This window comes from Pipistrellus hanaki, assembly GCF_964339955.1.
Source record: "Pipistrellus hanaki genome assembly, chromosome: 8".
Classification (NCBI taxonomy): Eukaryota; Metazoa; Chordata; class Mammalia; order Chiroptera; family Vespertilionidae; genus Pipistrellus; species Pipistrellus hanaki.
In genome coordinates this window covers 52,601,083-52,620,425 of record NC_140510.1, presented here as the reverse complement: position 1 = coordinate 52,620,425, position 19,343 = coordinate 52,601,083, and the positions used below count along the sequence as shown (strand labels likewise).

The window sequence follows — 19,343 nt, the reverse complement described above, 5'->3', positions numbered from 1 at the left end:
CATTGGCTGGAGGGATGTTGGGATGCTGTAACATAATTAAAGCCAGAAACAACTGACCTTGGCCATGAGATGGTTGTGGAGAGGGGAGGAGAGGAATAATCTAGGAAGTAGTAGTTTTCCTGTCTTGAGCAATGGGGAGTGGATTACAGAACACAAACGGAACAACGGATATATTTGAGAAGAAATATATTTAAAGGTGGAAAGGATGCATTCCTTTTTGAGATTACTAAGTTGTAGCACCTATAAGATAAGAAAGCAGATGACATCTCGGTACTTAATCCAAGTTTAGAATTTTATCGCCAGGCAAAATAATGTTTCTTCATGTCCAGAGGAAATCATCCGTTTGCACTTCAACCCATTTCCTCATCAACATTCAATATCAACCTCAAGACAGCACCTTTCAGGTTTGTCTTCCTGGGGGAGTAATTTAAACTGGTCATTAGGATGGGAGATCTCAGCAGTGAGAACTGGTTGAAGACTTGAAAATAATGAGACTCCAAATTTCCTGTATGGAAGGGGTGTAAGGTATCAGCCTCATTGGAAAAGGATGGATGAAAAAGAGCTAGCAACCTTTGGATACTGCATCTGCCCAGCGGTCTACTCTTTTTTTTTTTTAATTAATTTTTTTTTATTGTTATATTCCTTTGGAGTCGTATTATTTGAATTTTTTTTTCTGATTCCAGAGGCTATAATATGCCATCTAAATACATATTTTGAGTCCTTCTATATTTAAATAGCAGTCCAGATTATTCTCTATAATTTTCCCTTGAAATTATTTTTTTCTTTAAAATAACTTATTACTATTTTATATATTTTTTTAATTAGTATACATTGTCGGTATCTGGAATGTGAAGACCAAGGACTTCATTCATTTTGTCCTAATATATTGTGGTTAAGTTTGTTTCATCTTTTCTGCCTTTTTATTTCAGCTCAGTGATTTTGTTTAACTTATAAACAGTATCCCTTAAAAGTTGCTCTTCTTGGATGATTTGCATCCATGTATAATCAAATTCTGCCTGCAAGATAAAAGGAAAAAATAAACTTTTTCAAATTTTACCTAAGTAAAAATAGCATTCAGCCATGACATACTTTTAAGCTAATTTTGTACTGGGGTTGAGAAGCTTAAGTGTTGGTATAAAAGCGAGACTTTGCAAACTGTTTCTCAGCATAAATATTTCTTCATGATATTCTTAATTATTTTTAATGTGTGTATGGAGATATTTTTATTACTTTTCATTTAAGGTTGTAACTACTTACTGAGGTTATGAATAAGTGATCAACACAAAATCATTTATGATAACTTAAACTTCCAGGCTTGTCGCCTTCTTCTGATTAGAATTTAACACACAGAGGCTTTACTCATGTGAATATAATGGCATTTGAATAAGCTGTGGGAGAATTACAATGTAACGCTGCTGGATACAGAATGATTCTTTCAGACACCAAGACTAATAATATCTAAAAACACTGTAGGAAAAGCTTGAACCATGCTGGCACCAGGGACAGACAGGCATGAAAGATTAATGTAATCTTGCATATAACGATGCGCATTCTTACACAAAAAAAAATCCATCTGCAGTGTCACGTCAGTCAGCAGAAATCTTTGATGGGTGGATACAGCTGGGCTGTCTCTGCTGGCAGAGCTGCCCCGGAAAATGCTAAACGTGGCTTGGGATGCTTGGTGCCATCTGCAGAGTGCCAGTTTATCCTGTCTCCACTGGCATTTACAATGCTGCACGGGGCCTCATAGCTGTGGAGACAGCAATAGGGAGTGACAGATTCATTTCCTCGGAGGACCCGCTCTGGTGGGCCTGCACCACCCTCCTTGGCTTGGATTTGTTACCACTGGTGTTGGCTTTGCTTCATGTTTCCACGTCCAACTCCTCCTCCTCCTCCTTGTCGTCTAGCAGTTCCAGATACACATTCTTCTGGGATGTAAATCTCACACTAACCTTTCCAGTAATGTATTCATGTAAGGTTGCCAAAGCGATTTAACACTGACGGCTCGATGCCAGCCAATATGCCTTATTTTCAAAATACTCCTGCTCCCCAGGCTTCTGATTTAAGAGAAATGTGTCTCATGTAGAGGGAACACTAAGTAGACTGGCATCGAGATAAATGACCCAACTGCTCTGGGTGGGATATCCCCGTGTGACTTATGGCGTTGGAACAAATGTATGACCCTCTTTTACATAAAGCTGTAAAACACCAATCCTCGTTCCCATGATTAAAATATAAATATTTAAGAGTAAATGCTGTTTTGCGACCCGACCATATGTTTATATTATTTTGCCAGACCCAGTCAAAAAGTATAGATCATTGTTTAAAACTTTCACTTGTTGTTTTTTTTGTGTGTTTTTTTTAATAGTAACAGAATATGAAGGGCATGCTCTGTCACTGCTAAAGGAATGCGAACTACAGGGATTTGATGGGTAGGTTGCATTATTAATATATGTATGTCATATGGTTTATGTTATTAAATGTTTTCATTAGGGGTTTTTTGTTGTTGTTGTTTATCCTCACCTGAGGATATTTTCTTCCATTAATGTTTTATAGAGAGTGGAAGGGAGGAGGAGAGACACACAGAGAGAAACATGGATGTGAGAGAGACACATTGACTGGTTGCCTCCTGCAGGGGCCTGCAACTGAGGTTCAGGCCCTTGACCAGAATTGAACCTATGACACTTCAGTCCAAGAGCCGATGCTCTAATCACTGACCAAACTGGCCAGGCCTATTCTCATTAGTTTTTAGCTATATATTTGGGACTTATAGTTTTTAAGTATTTGTGATGTATATAATTAGGCATGATTTCTTTCATATCCGTGTAATGACAGTTAATGGTAATCATGATAACAGGACATAGTCATCACCTCTCAAGATTGGGCATAGAAAGCAAAAAGGAGACATGTAATCGAGGTTCTGGGAAGTCACAGGGTGCTGTGCTGCACGGAGCTAACAGGCAGACATTGGCCTCTGTGGTCCTGAATTCTTACCCAAAGCCCTGAGGGAAGATACTATGTCGGTCATACAGCATAACTGTACCGTGATCCTCTCCTGAAAATTTATTGAGAGTGCTAATAGCAAACCACTAGTTATATGACTGTGATTGACAGAGGGTAAATATTTTATAAAAACAGACATATTATTTTCATAATGAATAACAAGATGTTAATTTAAACTATCTTCTGTGATTCTGTGGCTACCTAATAAGTGTATCATTCACCATAGACATCGGGAACTGTTGTGTGCAGTGCACTGTGGGAGTGTGTAGAAAGTGTGCAATGAAATGCAAACATTAGAAACAAGGCAAGTGGCATGTAGTTTAATAGCCATTTTTAAAAGTCAGGTGTGTTAATTTGTTAAAGTGCTGGGTTGATATATAAGATAAAAACATTCTTTCCAAGAGTGGACATTTCAGAGTTCTGAAAGGTGGCCAGTGTGTGAATTACTTGTGTCACGTGGCCATGTGTGAGGGGGACAACAAAAGACTCATCATGTGGAGAAGGGCAGGTGGGTCTTTCAACCAAAGTGAAGGGCTTTGCCATACAACGATTAGAACATGTGCGGGAGGAAAGTGAACTAATCAAAATGGAGCATTAGAAGTATTATTTTTCAAAGTATATATATATATATATATATATATATATATATATATATATATATTTTTTGCTGAGAAGAATATTAATAGATGAAGAAAGTTTGGTAAGTAAAATTGTTTTTCAAAAAGTAATTTAATAGATAGGAATACATCTAGATAGCAATATTATATAAATAATGAGGAATATGGGGCAGGCAATTCAGACTTAGAGTTAGACAGGTTAATAGGCTACATTTTGGAAATTATCAAGTTTACAATTTAAGAAAGTAATTGGGGGAATCATGCCCACTAACTACATACTTTAATATACTGCATAGCCCTGAATCATAATTGGGAGGTAAGTGTAAGTGTGGCTGCATTTCAAATAAGCTCTTGCTTCCAAACATGATAATACGCATATGATAGATATCGTAGATATTAGACCTGGTCTTTACCTTCAGCGTTATGAAGTGTCTGGCTAAATGTGGTATCTATGAATAAGTTTTATTGGTAATTATATTTTGCAAGGATCAAAAATAGCTTTGCAGCCCTAACCGGTTTGGCTCAGTGGATAGAGCATTGGCCTATGGCCTGAAGGGTCCCAGGTTCGATTCCTGTCAAGGGCATGTACCTTGGTTGCAGGCACATCCCCAGTAGGGTATATGCAGGAGGCAGTTGATGGATGTTTCTCTCTCATTGATGTTTCTAATTTTCTATCCCTCTCCCTTACATCAATAAAATATATATATTAAAAAAAGAATAGTTTTGCAGAATGATGCAAGATTATTGCTCAAGCGTTGTACAGTCACCTTTTCCTCTTTACCTGAACCTACTTAATTTTGTTATTAGCTTGCAGTGTGGCACTAACAGAATATATAGGTCCTTTAGTTAATACCCACATTTTTTAACCAAATAGTTTGGCCTACTCATTATATGAACTGAGTTCCAGTAATTAACTGTTTTTAAACTCTAGTATGCTGATTTAGTTAGGACTTACTGTAACTTGAAAGTTCTCTATTTTATAAGATCCTTTAAATAGCTCATTTATTTCCTTGGGCTCATCCTCCCCCCCCCCCCCCCAGTAGAAACTGATATGGTTGTTGGGATCTTAATAAAATGGTCATTTTAATCCTCTACGCTTAGAATTACCTAGAGAGGTGTATGAGGAGAACAATGGAAATGTCATTTCTTAGTCACTTCCAAAGAACCATTTTCTAACAAGTGGACCATTTGAAAATGCAGTGCCCTACAGTCCTGAGTTCCCTGACCCTGAACCTGTTCAAAGAGCGCCTCTATGGGAACAGTTTTTGAAGCATCTATATCACATGTGTCAAACACAAGGCCCGCGGGCCAAATCCAGCCCGCCAGGCCTTGCAATGTGGCCCGCACCGCGCTGTCATCACTGCACTCCGCTGTCAGTTTATGACATTGTCAGTTTATGACTGTTCAGTAAACCATTCGGCCCGCGATTTAGGCTGGATTTTAGATTTTGGCCCCTTCTCTGATTGAGTTCGACACCCCTAATCTATTGATATATGAAGACTCCAGGGTGGGATAAGGAGCCTCACTGTTCTATGGGATTTTGATGAGAGTGGGGCATCATTCCTCCAAGGATGAGCTCTGCTTGACTCTGGAGGGGAGCTATTTGTAGACACAGAGGGGTTAGGATCCAAGAAAGATTCTGTGTGTATTTTTCGGTAAAGCGAAAATGGTTTGGTAAGTGTTGTTTAAGAAATGTCATTTGCTCGGATTAATGAGTTGCATATGTTTCTGTGAAGACACATTGTGACATATTTCTAAAGCCAACAAGGACAGTGTACAGTACTCATGACAGCTGGTGTGCAACTCCAGTGTGTTCTGGAAAACAGATCCTGTTGCTGAAATGTTAGGAGCGTCAGTTTCTATATTGGCCCCTCTATTGGGCACAAATAGCAAGTTTTGCAAAGGCCAAGAAAAGATGTGAAGCAGTAACAGTTGAATGTATAGTGTAAATATGGTTAAGCAAATCTGTAGCTCTTAGGCAATTATAAATATACTAATATTTTCCTATTTTGTTTGACATGTTTTCTAATTGAATTTATTTAATTATGTATTTTTACTTATTTTGTTAATTTCACCATTTACTAGAACCACAATCATTTAAACATTATTTGGCTCACATTGACATTTTATCACATTGACCATGGTATCCGTATAGTTAAGGTTGGCGAAAAGGATCTCTTTTTCAAAAATGTTTTAAATGAAAAAAATCCAATAATATAGTGAATAATTAAAAAATAATATTGGTTGATAGGTAAATACACAAACATCCATTTAATTTTTATTTTATGTTTATAAAGAGATATAAGATAATAGCCCCCAGTTGTACTTTTCCAGACAGAATCATTCTACTTTGGACCATGGCAAGAAAAAATCAACTTATCCTAAAAACATATGATAGGCTACATGCCAAATATTAGTTACACTAAGGGTTATGTTCTCCTAAGTGTGGTTAAAGTAGCTCATTATGAACGGTTGATTCTCCCCCAACCTTTGCTTGTAGTATCCAGACCCTTGTGATATGTTTGTATTAAGTATATTTGTAGGTCTAGTAACTACATCTGGAAATGATCTTAATGATCTAGTAGGAGTCAAAATAATAAATAAATACCTCTCTAACTCATTTAATTTCACATTAGTTATCCTGGTAAACTGATTTTCAAAGTAATAAAACTCTCATATGGCTATCCTCAATGAGGTTTTACATAGTGTAGGAAAGGAAAGTGATATCTTGAATAAAAGTGCAGTCTCCAAGGCCAAATTGTCTTATTTCAAATCCTCATTCTATCACTTACCATGGCGGGGCCTTGGAAAAGTTACTTAATCTTTCAATGCCTTAGTTTTCTAATCTGTAAGTTGAGTATGAATGTATATCTGTTGTATACAGTTATTGTTCAGATTAAATTAGTTAATACATGGTGAGTGCTGAGAGCAGTGCCCAGTACATAGTAATTACTCACTAAATGTTATTTTATTGTAATCATCATTTGTTATAGTTTCAAAATATGTGTGATGATAACATTTCCAAGGCTTTTATAGCAGAGAGTGTTCATAGAAAGGCTATCTGTACTAACTCTAGTTAATGTGTACACGCATTAACGTGTACATGATGTTCTAACTGGATGCAGGATCCCAGGGGCCAGAGGCTGCTATGCTGTACAAAAGAGTCAAGACCTTTGGCATTAAGTTAGATGCTTTTTTTTTTTTTTTTTTTTTAATTTTATTGATTTTTCACAGAGAGGAAGAGAGAGGGACAGAGAACTAGAAACATCGATGAGAGAATCATCAATCAGCTGCCTCCTGCACACCCCCCACTGGGGATGTACCCGCAACCAAGGCACATGCCCCTGACCGGAATCGAACCTGGAACCTGTCAGTCTGCAGGCTGATGCTCTATCCACTGAGCCAAACCAGTCCTGGCAAGTTAGATGCTTTGTTAGGTGATTTTACAAGCTCCTTTTGGGCCACACACACCTCAGTAGGTAGACAGGCATGGATCTGAAAATTATAAGTTTATACAATGTTTGGAAATTTGCTCATAGAGATCTTTAAAATCATATAGATAAGATTCAAATCAAACCTTAGCTTCCTCATTTATAAGGATGAGGCTAATGCTTAGTTTACAGAATTCTGAAGATTTTCTAGAAAAGAGCCAAGATATTATCTTACCTAATAATAGACAAACATGTAAATTGACCATACCTCCACTATGCCCACCAGCCAATCAGGAGTGACATGCAAATGAACCCAACAAAGATGGAGGTTAATTTGCATGCACAGGCATCTAGCAGATGGGGGTGGGGCGGTAGACTGGTTGCTTGCATTGTTGCCATGGCGACGACACAGGCGTTTTGCCCCACCCCCAGTCTCTCAGAGCTTCTGGGCAGCATAGGAAGGCAGCGCCAGAGTGAAAGCAGTGCCAGCAGCCAGGGAAAGGAAGGCCCATTCTAGCACAAATCTACCTGCATCAGGCTTCTAGTCTGATATAAAATTGTCCCTGAGTAGATAAAATCACTTCTGATTCAGTGGCCACAATGTGAACCCATGGAATCAGTTTAGAAACAAAACAATACCCTGAGTCCAAAATGGCCTGGGTCGTATTGCACATCCAAGAGCCTGTTCTAACTAGAGAGGACCTGGATCTCGGGCTACGTGCAACCAAATGGCTAACCTCAGCTAGGTGAGGGTCAGCCAGGCTGAGAACAGGGTGGAGAGAGCTGACGGACAAGCTCCCTCAGCCTCCGGATTCATCAACATCTGGAGCTTAGGGAACCAGTGAGCCCTGTGATTATGACCTGCAGGCTGGCGGGGAGGGGAGCAGTTGTTTGTTTGTTTGTTTGGTTTGGCACATAGTATTTTTAAATAGATAAAATGCTAGTATTTGCAGATGAAAGGACAACCCCAAACCAGAATCTGTGGCCTCAGAAGATGTGGTCCTGGAGGCCGGCCCCCACAGGCCGTGTGGGTGGGAGCTGAGTAGTCCTTCTCCTTTAGACTGAACGTGCTCTTCTGCTCTTGCTCCGCCCTTGAGTTGTGACACGTTTCCAATGACAAAGTCTTCCTTTTGTGGCCCTGCCGGTGTTGCTCAGTGGTTGAGTGTCCATCCACTCGCCCAGAGGTCACTGGTTTGATTCCCAGTCAGAGCACATGCCTGGGTGGTTGTGGGCTCAATCCCTAGCATGCAGGAGGCAGCTGATGGATGTTCCTGTTTCTCATTGATGTTTCTAACTCTCTTCCTCTCTCTCTTAAAAGGAAAAAAAAAAAAAAAAAAACTTAAAAATTTTTAAATATTTCTTTTGATAAAATTGAGGTGATCTTACTACTTAAGGTTATTTTGAGTCTTCTAAGTACAAGTGATTATGAAACAAATGTCTGATGCCTTCTATATTACTTTCATGGAGTCCCACCTCCAAGGCCCTGTAGTCTGCTTTTCATGAAGTCTTAAAGAGATGAGCTGTGCTGACTAGGGTCAGAGGGTAGTAACACTAATTTTGGAAGTGCCACTTAGCAGTAATGTCCAGGAGATGAAAACCAGTCCAGCTTTGCAGTCTCTACAGACATACACTAATGATAATTAGCCATTCCTTACATTAAAGCCTCATACTTTACGCGACTTTTATTTCAGTCTTTCTAGAGCTATATGGAAAATGAGCAGGATTTTATGACTTTGTTTTGTATCAGTGAAAGGAATTGCCCATCACTATTATTAACATTTAAAAAATGAGAATAATGTGATTTTAGATATTAACAGAGCACAATGCAGGTCAGATGTGAATTTGCACCTTCGATACCTCTTTACCCGTTTAAAAATATTTACTCCATGGGTATCATCTATTACATCCATGGAGGGAATGGCTGAAAGTATGATATTCCATGGAGTGCAGGTGTCTTCCTATCCACTACCACATACTAAAATGTGGGGCGGTGTCTAGTGATCACACACATAGAATATAGAAGATTAATAGGTAAAGTCCAGGTCTCGTGAGTTATTATCAACGATGTTGAAGTCTTGCATTGTCTCATGTAATTTCTTGTTTTCTAGTGTCGTCTGCGTTGGCGGAGACGGTTCTGCCAGCGAAGTAGCCCATGCGCTGCTCCTCAGAGCCCAGCAGAGTGCCGGCCTGGAAACAGACCGCATCCTGAGCCCTGCCCGAGCCCAGCTGCCGCTCGGGGTGATACCGGCAGGCAAGGGAGCGGCCACGGCTTTGTTAAACGGACCCTCTCCTTCTCTCCTTCCACCCTCCCCTGTTTTACTCCCAACCTAGACAGGGGAATATAGAGTTAAACACGTAAACTCTGAGTCTGCGAGACCCAAGCTTGGCATCTTCACCAGCAAGGACGTGAGGCTTGGACAAGCTATTCAATATTTTTGAGCCTCATTTTTCTAATCCATAAAAGGGAGGCAACCCACATAATATTCACTTCAGTACAAGGTTATTAAGTTAGGAGGTTTACTAGTATGCAGAGAGTTGGATACATAGTGAGCCAATCGATAAATGGGATTGCTGTTATTCTACCTTTCCATGCGAAGGTCCAGTGATTACACGGTCCCAGATCATGAAATTTCAAAACAAGGCCACTCCAGCCAAACCACAGATAGCTTCATGTGAGGGAAAGTATGGTAACCCCCCTAATCAAAGAGTACACGATAACCTTGACAACACCGAGAGGATTTATTCTGACTGCTGCTTCTCTAGCAACTAGAACAGAATAGAACATGACAGAGCGAACACTCAATAGCTAGGTTTATTGGGTGAAGGAATATAATGGTGATATTATAGAGTAAGCAGCACTTGAATTAGGCCTAAAAATGGGTTCGATAGGATCTGGCCTGAAAAAAAAAGAAGAAAAAAAAAGAATGGGTTTTTGCCTGCAAAAGTAAAAAAAAAAATGCCAAGGCAAAAACCCAGGAATGTTGAGGAATAGAAAATGGATAATTTGTTGGGTGATTATTGTATGAAAATAGGCTCAAAATATGGTGGCTCCTGGATGCCATAGGAAGACGTCAGGATGGTATTTGATAAATAGGAGGGAACAATGGGAAGTTCAGAGCAAGGGAGCAACCTGCTGGGAGCCATTCTAGGATGATTCCTGATCAGGGGAAGGGAGCAGGAGAACACGGGGGTCAGAGGCAGGGAGAACAGCCAGAGCACACAGGCACCCAGAAGGGAGGAGCACACAGGGATCTAGGAGGGAGGAGCACACAGGGATCCAGAGAGAAGAAAACACCTTTCTTGAGTTTATGATGTTATGTGAGTCACTCCTTTAAAAATACTAAACATACAATAGTGAAGGAAAGTGATTATTTCTTTTCATTAAAAAAAAAATCACACATTTCTCTAAAGAAAAGCAGAAAGAATTACTTTTTCTATGAAAATAGAAATAATGTACATGATTGAGAAAAATCAGTCCTTTTGATAATCACATTCATTTAGTATAGATTTCAGTATATTCAGCATTGACCAAGATCAAAAGATATTTCAATGTCCTTTTAGAATATAAAGTTTGTTATACAAACAAGAATTTAAAAGGCTACTTGGATATACCCTGATTAATTGTCAATCATATAGAGAAAAATATGTGGTAGTCTTTAAGAAAAAGAGAACAAAAATCTCAATTTAGGGGGGAAAAAGATGCATTTGGGGCCAGCCACTTTGACTTTTTTTGTGTTGCTTTAGTAGCTCTCTTGTCTTCAGTGGTGGAACTTTCCAGAATTTTCTTCCATGCATAGGGGACCTGCGTGGGTCACTTTTTCTTCATTAGCACTGTCACTTACGAGGTCACTCTTTGACTCCTGAGAATCGAAAGAGGAAATAGGGCTGTCCCCACAGCTGTGCGTTTAACAGAAAGTGAATTGTTGGCTAGATTCACTTATAAATACGTATGTAAGTCAGATTTTATAAAGGAGTAGTGCCAAGTTTTATGCGTTTTAAGCATATCTCTGATTTTGAAAGCATTTTTTGTATACACTGGCCATGGAGAACTGCCATCGACATACTCATGGTTTATAGGGGTGTCGAACTCAATCAGAGAAGGGGCCAAAATCTAAAATCCAGCCTAAATCGCGGGCCGAATGGTTTACTGAACAGTCATAAACTGACAATGTCATAAACTGACAGCGGAGTGCAGTGATGACAGCGCGGTACGGGCCACATTGCAAGGCCTGGCGGGCTGGATTTGGCCCGCGGGCCTTGTGTTTGACACATGTGGTTTAGAAGATACAGCCTGTTTCCCCAACGCTGGTCATTGTACAGGACTTGCAGCGTGTGGATCCCATCTAACGGGAGGAGGAAGGCACGTGAGGACGTGTTTAATGGGAGGACCCTATGCCTACTCAGGGCTTTGGCAGCAGCAGAACAGAGCGAGGCAGGAAGTTTGCAAGCTGAACACAGAAGACAGTTTGCCTTTGAAGCCATTTGCCTCCTGGAGAGAGAGACCCGGAGGGAGGGTGCTTAGTAAATTACTGCACCGAGCCAGCAGACTGAGCTGCTGAATTATGGTCGGACTCAGATGGATCAGATGTGGAGAAGCCTGTATTTGAACTGCTGGCCATTAGCAATGGTGTTTGTTGCTATGGGAACTGGTGCTAAGGAACTATTACGGAGAGATTTGGATGAAAGGGTGTGCCTGTGTGAGGTGGGGGAGAGGACAGGGAAAAAAGCTTGAGTGGACATAAAAATAAGCAAAGCAATCGAGTTGTTGTAAAACAAGGCTCTATCCACATACTGATGGCTGCAAACCATATCTTCCTATAGAATTCACATAAATAAATTCATGCTTTCCAATTAATTTGAGGAAAATTAAGTATTGCCAAGGGACTGTTAATTTCTATGATATTTCGGGCATAGAACCAACGTGTAGGTGCAGCTTTCCTGAGAATTTTAGATATGCTTGACTAGGAAGTCATTACATCACATTTATCTGTTTAGATGTGGGAGACATTAACGGCCTTATGAATATTCATGGCATCTGGTTAATTAAGTTAATTGTTCTGCAGAAGTGCTTGCACTTCCAAGGACAATTTTTTTCCTTTTTTTTTTTTTTTTCTTTTTGCCTCCTTGGCTTCTGCCTGGAGCTTCCATCATTCATGCTCTACATGGACCCCTACTTCTGTCCTCACTCTGTAGCGGGCACATTTTAACAGGTTTGGGGAGGTGGTGGTGAGTGAGCCGCATTTGCTGGTAACGTTATGAAAAAGAATTTTTCAGGCTTATTAAAATGTTTACGGTAAGGTAGACCATTTTTGGTTTTTGTGAGGATGCTAAAATTACACAGTTATTTATGTGAGCAGCATGTTCTTTTAGCATGTAGACAACTCTTCAGATGAGTCACATTTTGTTTCAGCACACTGTACTCTATCTTTTGGATTATCCAAAAAACAACAACACAACATATAGAGAAGTCTAGAGTCTTACAATTTTGCATCCTCTTTTCTCATGAACACCCATCTCCCCACCCCCATGGACTTCATTTATTTTTAATTTTTTAAAATCCTCAGGGGTATGTTGTTGACTTTAGGGAGAGGAAGAGGGAGAGAGAGAGGGAGAGAAACATCGATGTGAGAGAGAAACATTGATCAGTTGCCTCATATACACACCCTGACCAGGGAACCAATATTTAATCTGGGACTATGCCCTGATCAGGAATTGAATCTGCGACCTTTCAGTAAACAGGAAGATGATACAACCAGCATTGGCCAGGGCTATTTTTTTAATTAAAATATATTTTTCAACTCCAGTTCATATTTAATATTATTTTGTATTAGTTTCAGGTGTATAGCATAGTGGTTAGATAATCATATACTTTACAAATTATTCCCCCTGATATTTCCAGGACCCCCTGGAACCATGCATAATTACTACAATATGATTTCTTTTTAATGTAGAGCCTACAACACCTTAAGGACTAAGGTACAGGTTAATTAGAGTAGAAGATGACAAATAATTTTCTGAAGGTCATGCCTGTCATCACTGCCAAGTGCAATGAAATTAAGGGCAAGTTGCAAAGTTGAAAAGCCTTAGAAGACATAAAAATAAAAACAGTGATCTCTAACACTCAAAAAACATTTGTGCTTGGGCATGCTTAGCATACTTCAAACTCACAGGGAATAAACAGGCTTTATTTTCTTGAGTCATGATATGTGTCATTCTCTATTGCACATGACAACTTTACATTATGCTTTTTAATAGCCTTTCTAGAGGAATGCTTTTATGGCCATTTCTAATTAACCATGGTAATGGAGGGAATGTGTTTCATGGAGTACTGTAATCCATTGATAATCCTAAATATCTCCCTCTAATTATATGGCCTCCTCTAAAATCTTCACCATAAATCTGACTGGGAAGCAAAATAGACTTATCTGTTTCGTCCCCTCCCCTCCCCTCTGCCAGTCCAGACTCATTAGCAATAAGATGGCCAAAGGGCAGGCAGTGAGGGTTAAAAAGGTCTAGGTATTTGACTCCCGGGTAAAGATCCACTGAGTAACAGGTGGACCTTTCATTCTGGATCATTTGTTCTCAAACCTTAGGGTGCATACTAATCAACTAGAGAACTTGCCAAAACAGGGATACCTCCCTGGGCCTTCCTCCCAGACATTTCCACTGCCATGGGTTGTAGGTGGAACCCAGATATTTGCCTTTTTAAGAAGCTCCCAAGTAGGGCTGGTGATGCTGATCCCTGGGCCGTGCATCCTGGGAGTGCCTCTCCAGGTTAGTCTGTATCCACATAACCCGAGGGTCTTGTACAATGCAGACTCTGACTTGGTCGGTCTGGAGTGGGGCCTGAGAGTAGATCTTACTAAGCACCTGGTGTTGTCTTTTGCTGCTGGACCCTGGGCCATATTCCGAATAACAAGGGTCAGAGCATACCTTACCTTTTGCTCAAGCAATTGGAGCCAGTTTACCAGTTGGTTAAGGTGGAGTTCTCTTTGCACTGGTATTAGTAGAGGTCTGGAAATCATTAATGATTAGATAGATCCCTAATGATTATTATTATTTTAATGATGGTCTGTAACCTCAGCTTTTCCATCTAAGCAGCTCAAGCACACATAGGTTCAAAGTGATGCAAATTGGAGATTAACGAGGGATCACACAGGACTATTCCTGATTCACCAATCCAGGGACAAACCTTTGCCTTGAAAGCCGCAGAACATAGAACATCCATGTTTTCACAGCCCGCAGCTTTTATTCTCATATTCTTTAATTAAAGAAAAATTGTAGCTGCTTAATTTTAAATGCTTTTGCCTCGTGGGAATGGCGGGGGCTAGCTGGTGTTTTCCCCTTCAAAAGCAGACCTTGACCCCAGGATCTCAGAGACATAAATGCCATAGGAGCCTGACTTGAGAGAGCTCTTTTCTTCTGTAGGTAAGAAAAATTCACGTGGTTTTTAAATTATCTTAATGATTATGACAATCAGAAGTCTATACTGTCTCAATACAGATTTTCATACCATGGCAAATACCATGGAATTAAATATTTTCTTCATGTAGGATACCGCTTTCAGATAAAGGGGAATCCCTGTTTGGGTGAGAGCTTATCTCGGAGATTTATTAATTGTATTTAAAGCATGCCCTTTGGACTTCGTAGTGATCTTATGTGCTTTTCTTAGTTGCTGTTGGGACTTTTATTATTATTTTTTTAATGTATTTATGCATTTGTCTCTGCTCTCCAGAAACACCCTTTTGCTGTTGGTGCTCCTTTTGGTGTGGAAGTTAGAAGCCCATTTATTAAAGCTGGATGGAGTAGACTTTGATATAGCTAGTAGTTTGGGTAGAAAATAAACATTCAAATTGAAAAGGCTATAAGTAAGGAGATACTATAAACGATTTTCTAATCTTTAAGTTGTTTGAAAATTAAAGAATCACTCATTTGATGTGCATCTGAGCTGAGAATGGCAACAAATTTCCATTAATTTGTCATCTGAATACTACATAATGACATCCGCACAAAGAGCAAATCGTTGCGTTGTGACCTAGGCTACACTGACTGTACATGTTTTAAAATTGACTTGGCAGGCTCTACCAACGTGCTGGCACATTCTCTCCATGGAATCTCTCACGTGGTAACCGCAACTTTGCACATTATAATGGGTAAGAATTGTTTCAAAGGAGTGAGTTTTACAAGCAAGTTTCTATATTACTCTAAGGGAGGCTGCTTTATTCCTGTCAGACTTGCCTTAGGAAAAGACAGGGTCTTTATCTCTTATAGCAGAGAAAGGTTGAATTAAAACCCAAAGGTCAATTAGGCAACACTTCTCTGTTTGGACTGCCTGTCTTCCCAGAATACAGATGCTATAAAGAGCAATAAGTAAAGTTTGCTATCGTATATTGATAGAAAAAAAATACATTTTCATATGTTGTAAGATCATGATTTTGTAACCAGGTCAAGAAAATCCATGCACACTATTCCAGTATATCAGATATTGTTGGTGGACTGTACCAAGTCTCTAGGGCTAGCACTATGTTATTAAAAGAAGAAAAAAAAACACATGATAACGCTTTTCAATCACTGTACATCCACTCGACCTTTTATTATCCCAATTGATGGAAAACATAAACACTCGGATAAATGCAATGCAGAACTGCTCCTAAATCTGTTTACTTTTCACACATATTACAACATCACATCCTAGCCAGGCTTTATATGAAATAGCTATAAGCTGCAAAATCTGCCGCTTTGTTTCTTTCCTAGAACCTGAAAAAGTTGCCAATGGCAATTCCAGTAGTTGTAGGTAAAGATGGAGAGAAAGCAAAGGTATTTACTATGGTATAAAGTAGCTTGAGATTTAAAAGTAAATAAATGTGCTCTTCTGTGCTTGCCATTTTGACAACTGGCGCTCTTGCACAGTTGACTAACATTTAATATAATATTCAAGGGCACATACAACCCGTCGATGTCTGCACCTTCAGCACCACTGGCAAGCTTCTTCGCTTTGGGTTCTCGGCCATGTTTGGCTTTGGTGGAAGGACTTTGGCTCTGGCAGAAAAACATCGATGGATGTCCCCTACCCAACGGAGGGATTTTGCTGTAATTCAGGCACTGGCAAAACTTAAGTAAGTCTTTCTCCTCCCCCTTCTTATATCTCAGAATCAGTGCGTGTTAATAACATATTTTGTTGTATTTTATCTTATATCTCAGAATCAGTGAGTGTTAATAACATATTTTGTTGTATTTTAGGCCAGAGGACTGTGAAATATCATTTTTGCCATTTAACAGCTCTCCAGATTTACAAGGAAGGTAAGTAGAAAGTTCAAAGCAACATCTATATCTGTATCTTTTTTTTTAAAGCATATAATAGTTTGATATAAACAGTTTGTTCGATTGTGACCTTTGGTTGCTTTTCTAGCGTACTAGTGAATAATACAGAATCATGGAGTTCTACAGATTCTGGTAGGCCATGTAGTTTGGTTTCTGTCTCCAGATACAACCATTAATTCATTCCATCCTTCCATCCACCCAACAGCTGTATATTGTGTACCTACTATATTTGAAGCACTTTGGATACATGAACCAAAAGAAAAAGAAATAGACAAACAGAACCCATAGCTTCTGTCCTCATGAGAGTTGGCTGGGTGTGGAGTACAAATATTAACCAAAGTCACACCAAGGAAGTGCTGTAGTCTTTAAAAAAATGAAAATCATTTTTTACTGGTGATGCTACCTAGAAATGAATCAATGCAATATAATTTAGTAATGGAATTATTCACATATTTTTACTTACTGTCTAATATAAGAAAACATTTACTATATATAACGTAGGAGCCTATAATTTTCTCATATTTAATAGATGTTATTTTTGTCTTTATTTTCCCCCTTTGTCTTCTTATTTTTTAGAAGGGCACAGGGATCTCCCAAATCTGGTGAGTCTAAAAGCATCTCCTTGAGAACTGACCCAGGTTCTAGTGCCATTTTGCTGTGGTGAGGGAAGGTAACTGTCTTTTTCATATCTTTAGACTGTAATGCTCAGTGGAAAATGATCCAGGGTCAGTTCTTGAATGTCAGCATTATGGCAATTCCTTGCCTGTGTTCAGTGGCACCTAGAGGCTTGGCACCTGATACCAGGTTAGTAAGTGTTTTTATTGAACCATTGATACTTTCCTATAATCCAAAATTTTCTTGCAGAATAATACCTACCCCTCCTTGCCCCAATTCTTGGCTACCTAGAATATTATGAAGAGGTATTCTGTCCTTGACTGTATAATATCAGAGATTTTCAGGAATTTGTCATCAGAATAAGTTCAGAACAGCTGTTATTTAGGTTTATCTACCAGTTGTTGAGAATATTGTATTTAATTCTGGTTTCCAATTTTAGTGCATACATAAATACCTGTAGCATGAAAAGCATGTATTTGTGTATATCTGATACCTTTAATCAAAAGAAACATTTTTATTACACTTAATGTGAATAGTGGTACATATGAATAAAAGTCTACTACCCACATTTTCTATAAGACATTTTATATATTGTCTCATAGATATAGCTATTTATTCATAAGATATAGATATTTCATCTCTTACACATTCTTTTCAGTAGTTGTCCATTATTGGAACGAAAATTTCTCTCCCTTTTCTGTAGAGCATAGAAGAAAAGATCATGAATGTTATATAATGTAGTCAAATCTAGATTTTCCCTGGAGGTGGAATAAAAGAATGACTAATGTACTTTGGCAATCTATAACATTATTGTAATGGTTAGTTTCAACTTCCCTGCAAAATATTTAACTAGAATGATTATGAGTAAAAATTGAGCACATTAAAAAAAAAATACTGTTTCAGTGTTGTTTATTTTTGGTTGGGAAGAGATGGCATAACAAGTCAAAGAAGCACTGAGCCCTGAGGAATAAGAGCTCTGGTGTTGTGATCATTTTGTGTGTGTTTGTGTGTGTGTGTGTGTGTGTGTGTGTGTGTGTGTGTGTGCCTCTGATCAAATCACTTAAGCTTGGGGTCTTCTTTTCCTTTTATGTAAACTGAGTGAATGATGGGTAATCTCCAATGTCCATATAGCTCTCACCTGAGCTTCCATAAGATTTAAAGAGTTTTTTGTTTGTTTTGTTATTCTTGGAATAACTTTGTATTTCCACTGGAATTGAGCCAGAAGTCATTCACATGCGTTTCTGCAAATGACCTTCTAAAGCTACAAACATTTGCGAGTGGCTTTTCTGGCACTGAATCACACATGCTAAATTTACAGTCTCTTTTATATCGAACCAAACAGCTAGGCAAGATTAAAATGCTCAGTCATTTAACCGAACATGTGTGGCAGCATTTCGTGTCATCCACCCAAGGGCCAGTTTGATTTAGTTTCCTGTGTCACTTAGACCTGCCCATAAAGAAATATTTAAATCAACGTCAGATTTTAGAAAGTGTTGAGCTGTTTGTTATACCACTGGTACATATTAACTATTTTACAATACATCTTTAACAAACATGTGGTTTCACATATAGAATCCTTAAGTGAATACATGGGATTTTAAATTGCATCTTGATATATGGATAGGGTGCATGATGGTTCATTTTATAAAAAGCCCTTGCTGAGAAGACAATTGTTTAATAAAAGCATTTTGAAATGCTGTGTGTCATTTAAAAATAACGGCAAAATATGATCTAAGAATTTTAAATAAATTTAATGTGATGATGATTTATCTCTCTTGCCTAAAACTTCTAGTAAATGTTGTATGTTTTAGAAAGATTGATATAGAGTCAATTTTGATGTAATCTCTTAATAAACTTAATGTCAAATACAAATATTTAATTTCAGATTAAATAATGGAAGTATGGCTCTTATAATTGCACGGAACACCTCTCGACAGGAATTTATAAAACACCTGAAAAGATACGCCAGTGTTAAAAATCAGGTATGGGAAATTCTTTTTGTTACTTATATGCAAAGCTATTAAGCATGGACAGTGATATGTTGCAAGAGTTGACATCAAGTCTTGCCTCATAAGAAGGCTTTATTTTCTTCCAAATACATTAACTTTTTTGTCAACCTGTACTTCCTTCAAATTTTGAAAAGCATCCACTAGTACTACAATATAGATTGGCCTTTTTTTGAGCTATGGCTTGGTGGTTATATATTTGTGTCTTCTTGGTTTGTTTGGGTTTTTGTGCAAAAATAGGACATTTAGTGTTATATTGAAATTATGAAGTGAATAAAGGTTAAAATTACCTGCTAGGGATGCCCTTCAGAATGAGAAGTAGTGAACCATCTTTAGATTGAACTGAATGT

The 19,343-nt window shown here is 38.6% G+C and overlaps 1 protein-coding gene across 1 annotated transcript in view; it reads left to right on the top strand.

Moving 5' to 3' along the window:
• Nucleotides 1-19,343, top strand: part of CERKL (CERK like autophagy regulator) — an 82,851-nt gene that overhangs the window by 57,393 nt on the left and 6,115 nt on the right. The window contains exons 4-11 of the mRNA XM_084892631.1: nucleotides 2,369-2,432; nucleotides 9,160-9,302; nucleotides 15,130-15,204; nucleotides 15,990-16,167; nucleotides 16,292-16,351; nucleotides 16,949-16,974; nucleotides 17,068-17,176; nucleotides 18,873-18,969. Of these exons, the coding sequence (XP_084748757.1) occupies nucleotides 2,369-2,432; nucleotides 9,160-9,302; nucleotides 15,130-15,204; nucleotides 15,990-16,167; nucleotides 16,292-16,351; nucleotides 16,949-16,974; nucleotides 17,068-17,176; nucleotides 18,873-18,969 (752 nt within the window). The remainder of the gene's footprint in view (nucleotides 1-2,368; nucleotides 2,433-9,159; nucleotides 9,303-15,129; nucleotides 15,205-15,989; nucleotides 16,168-16,291; nucleotides 16,352-16,948; nucleotides 16,975-17,067; nucleotides 17,177-18,872; nucleotides 18,970-19,343) is intronic.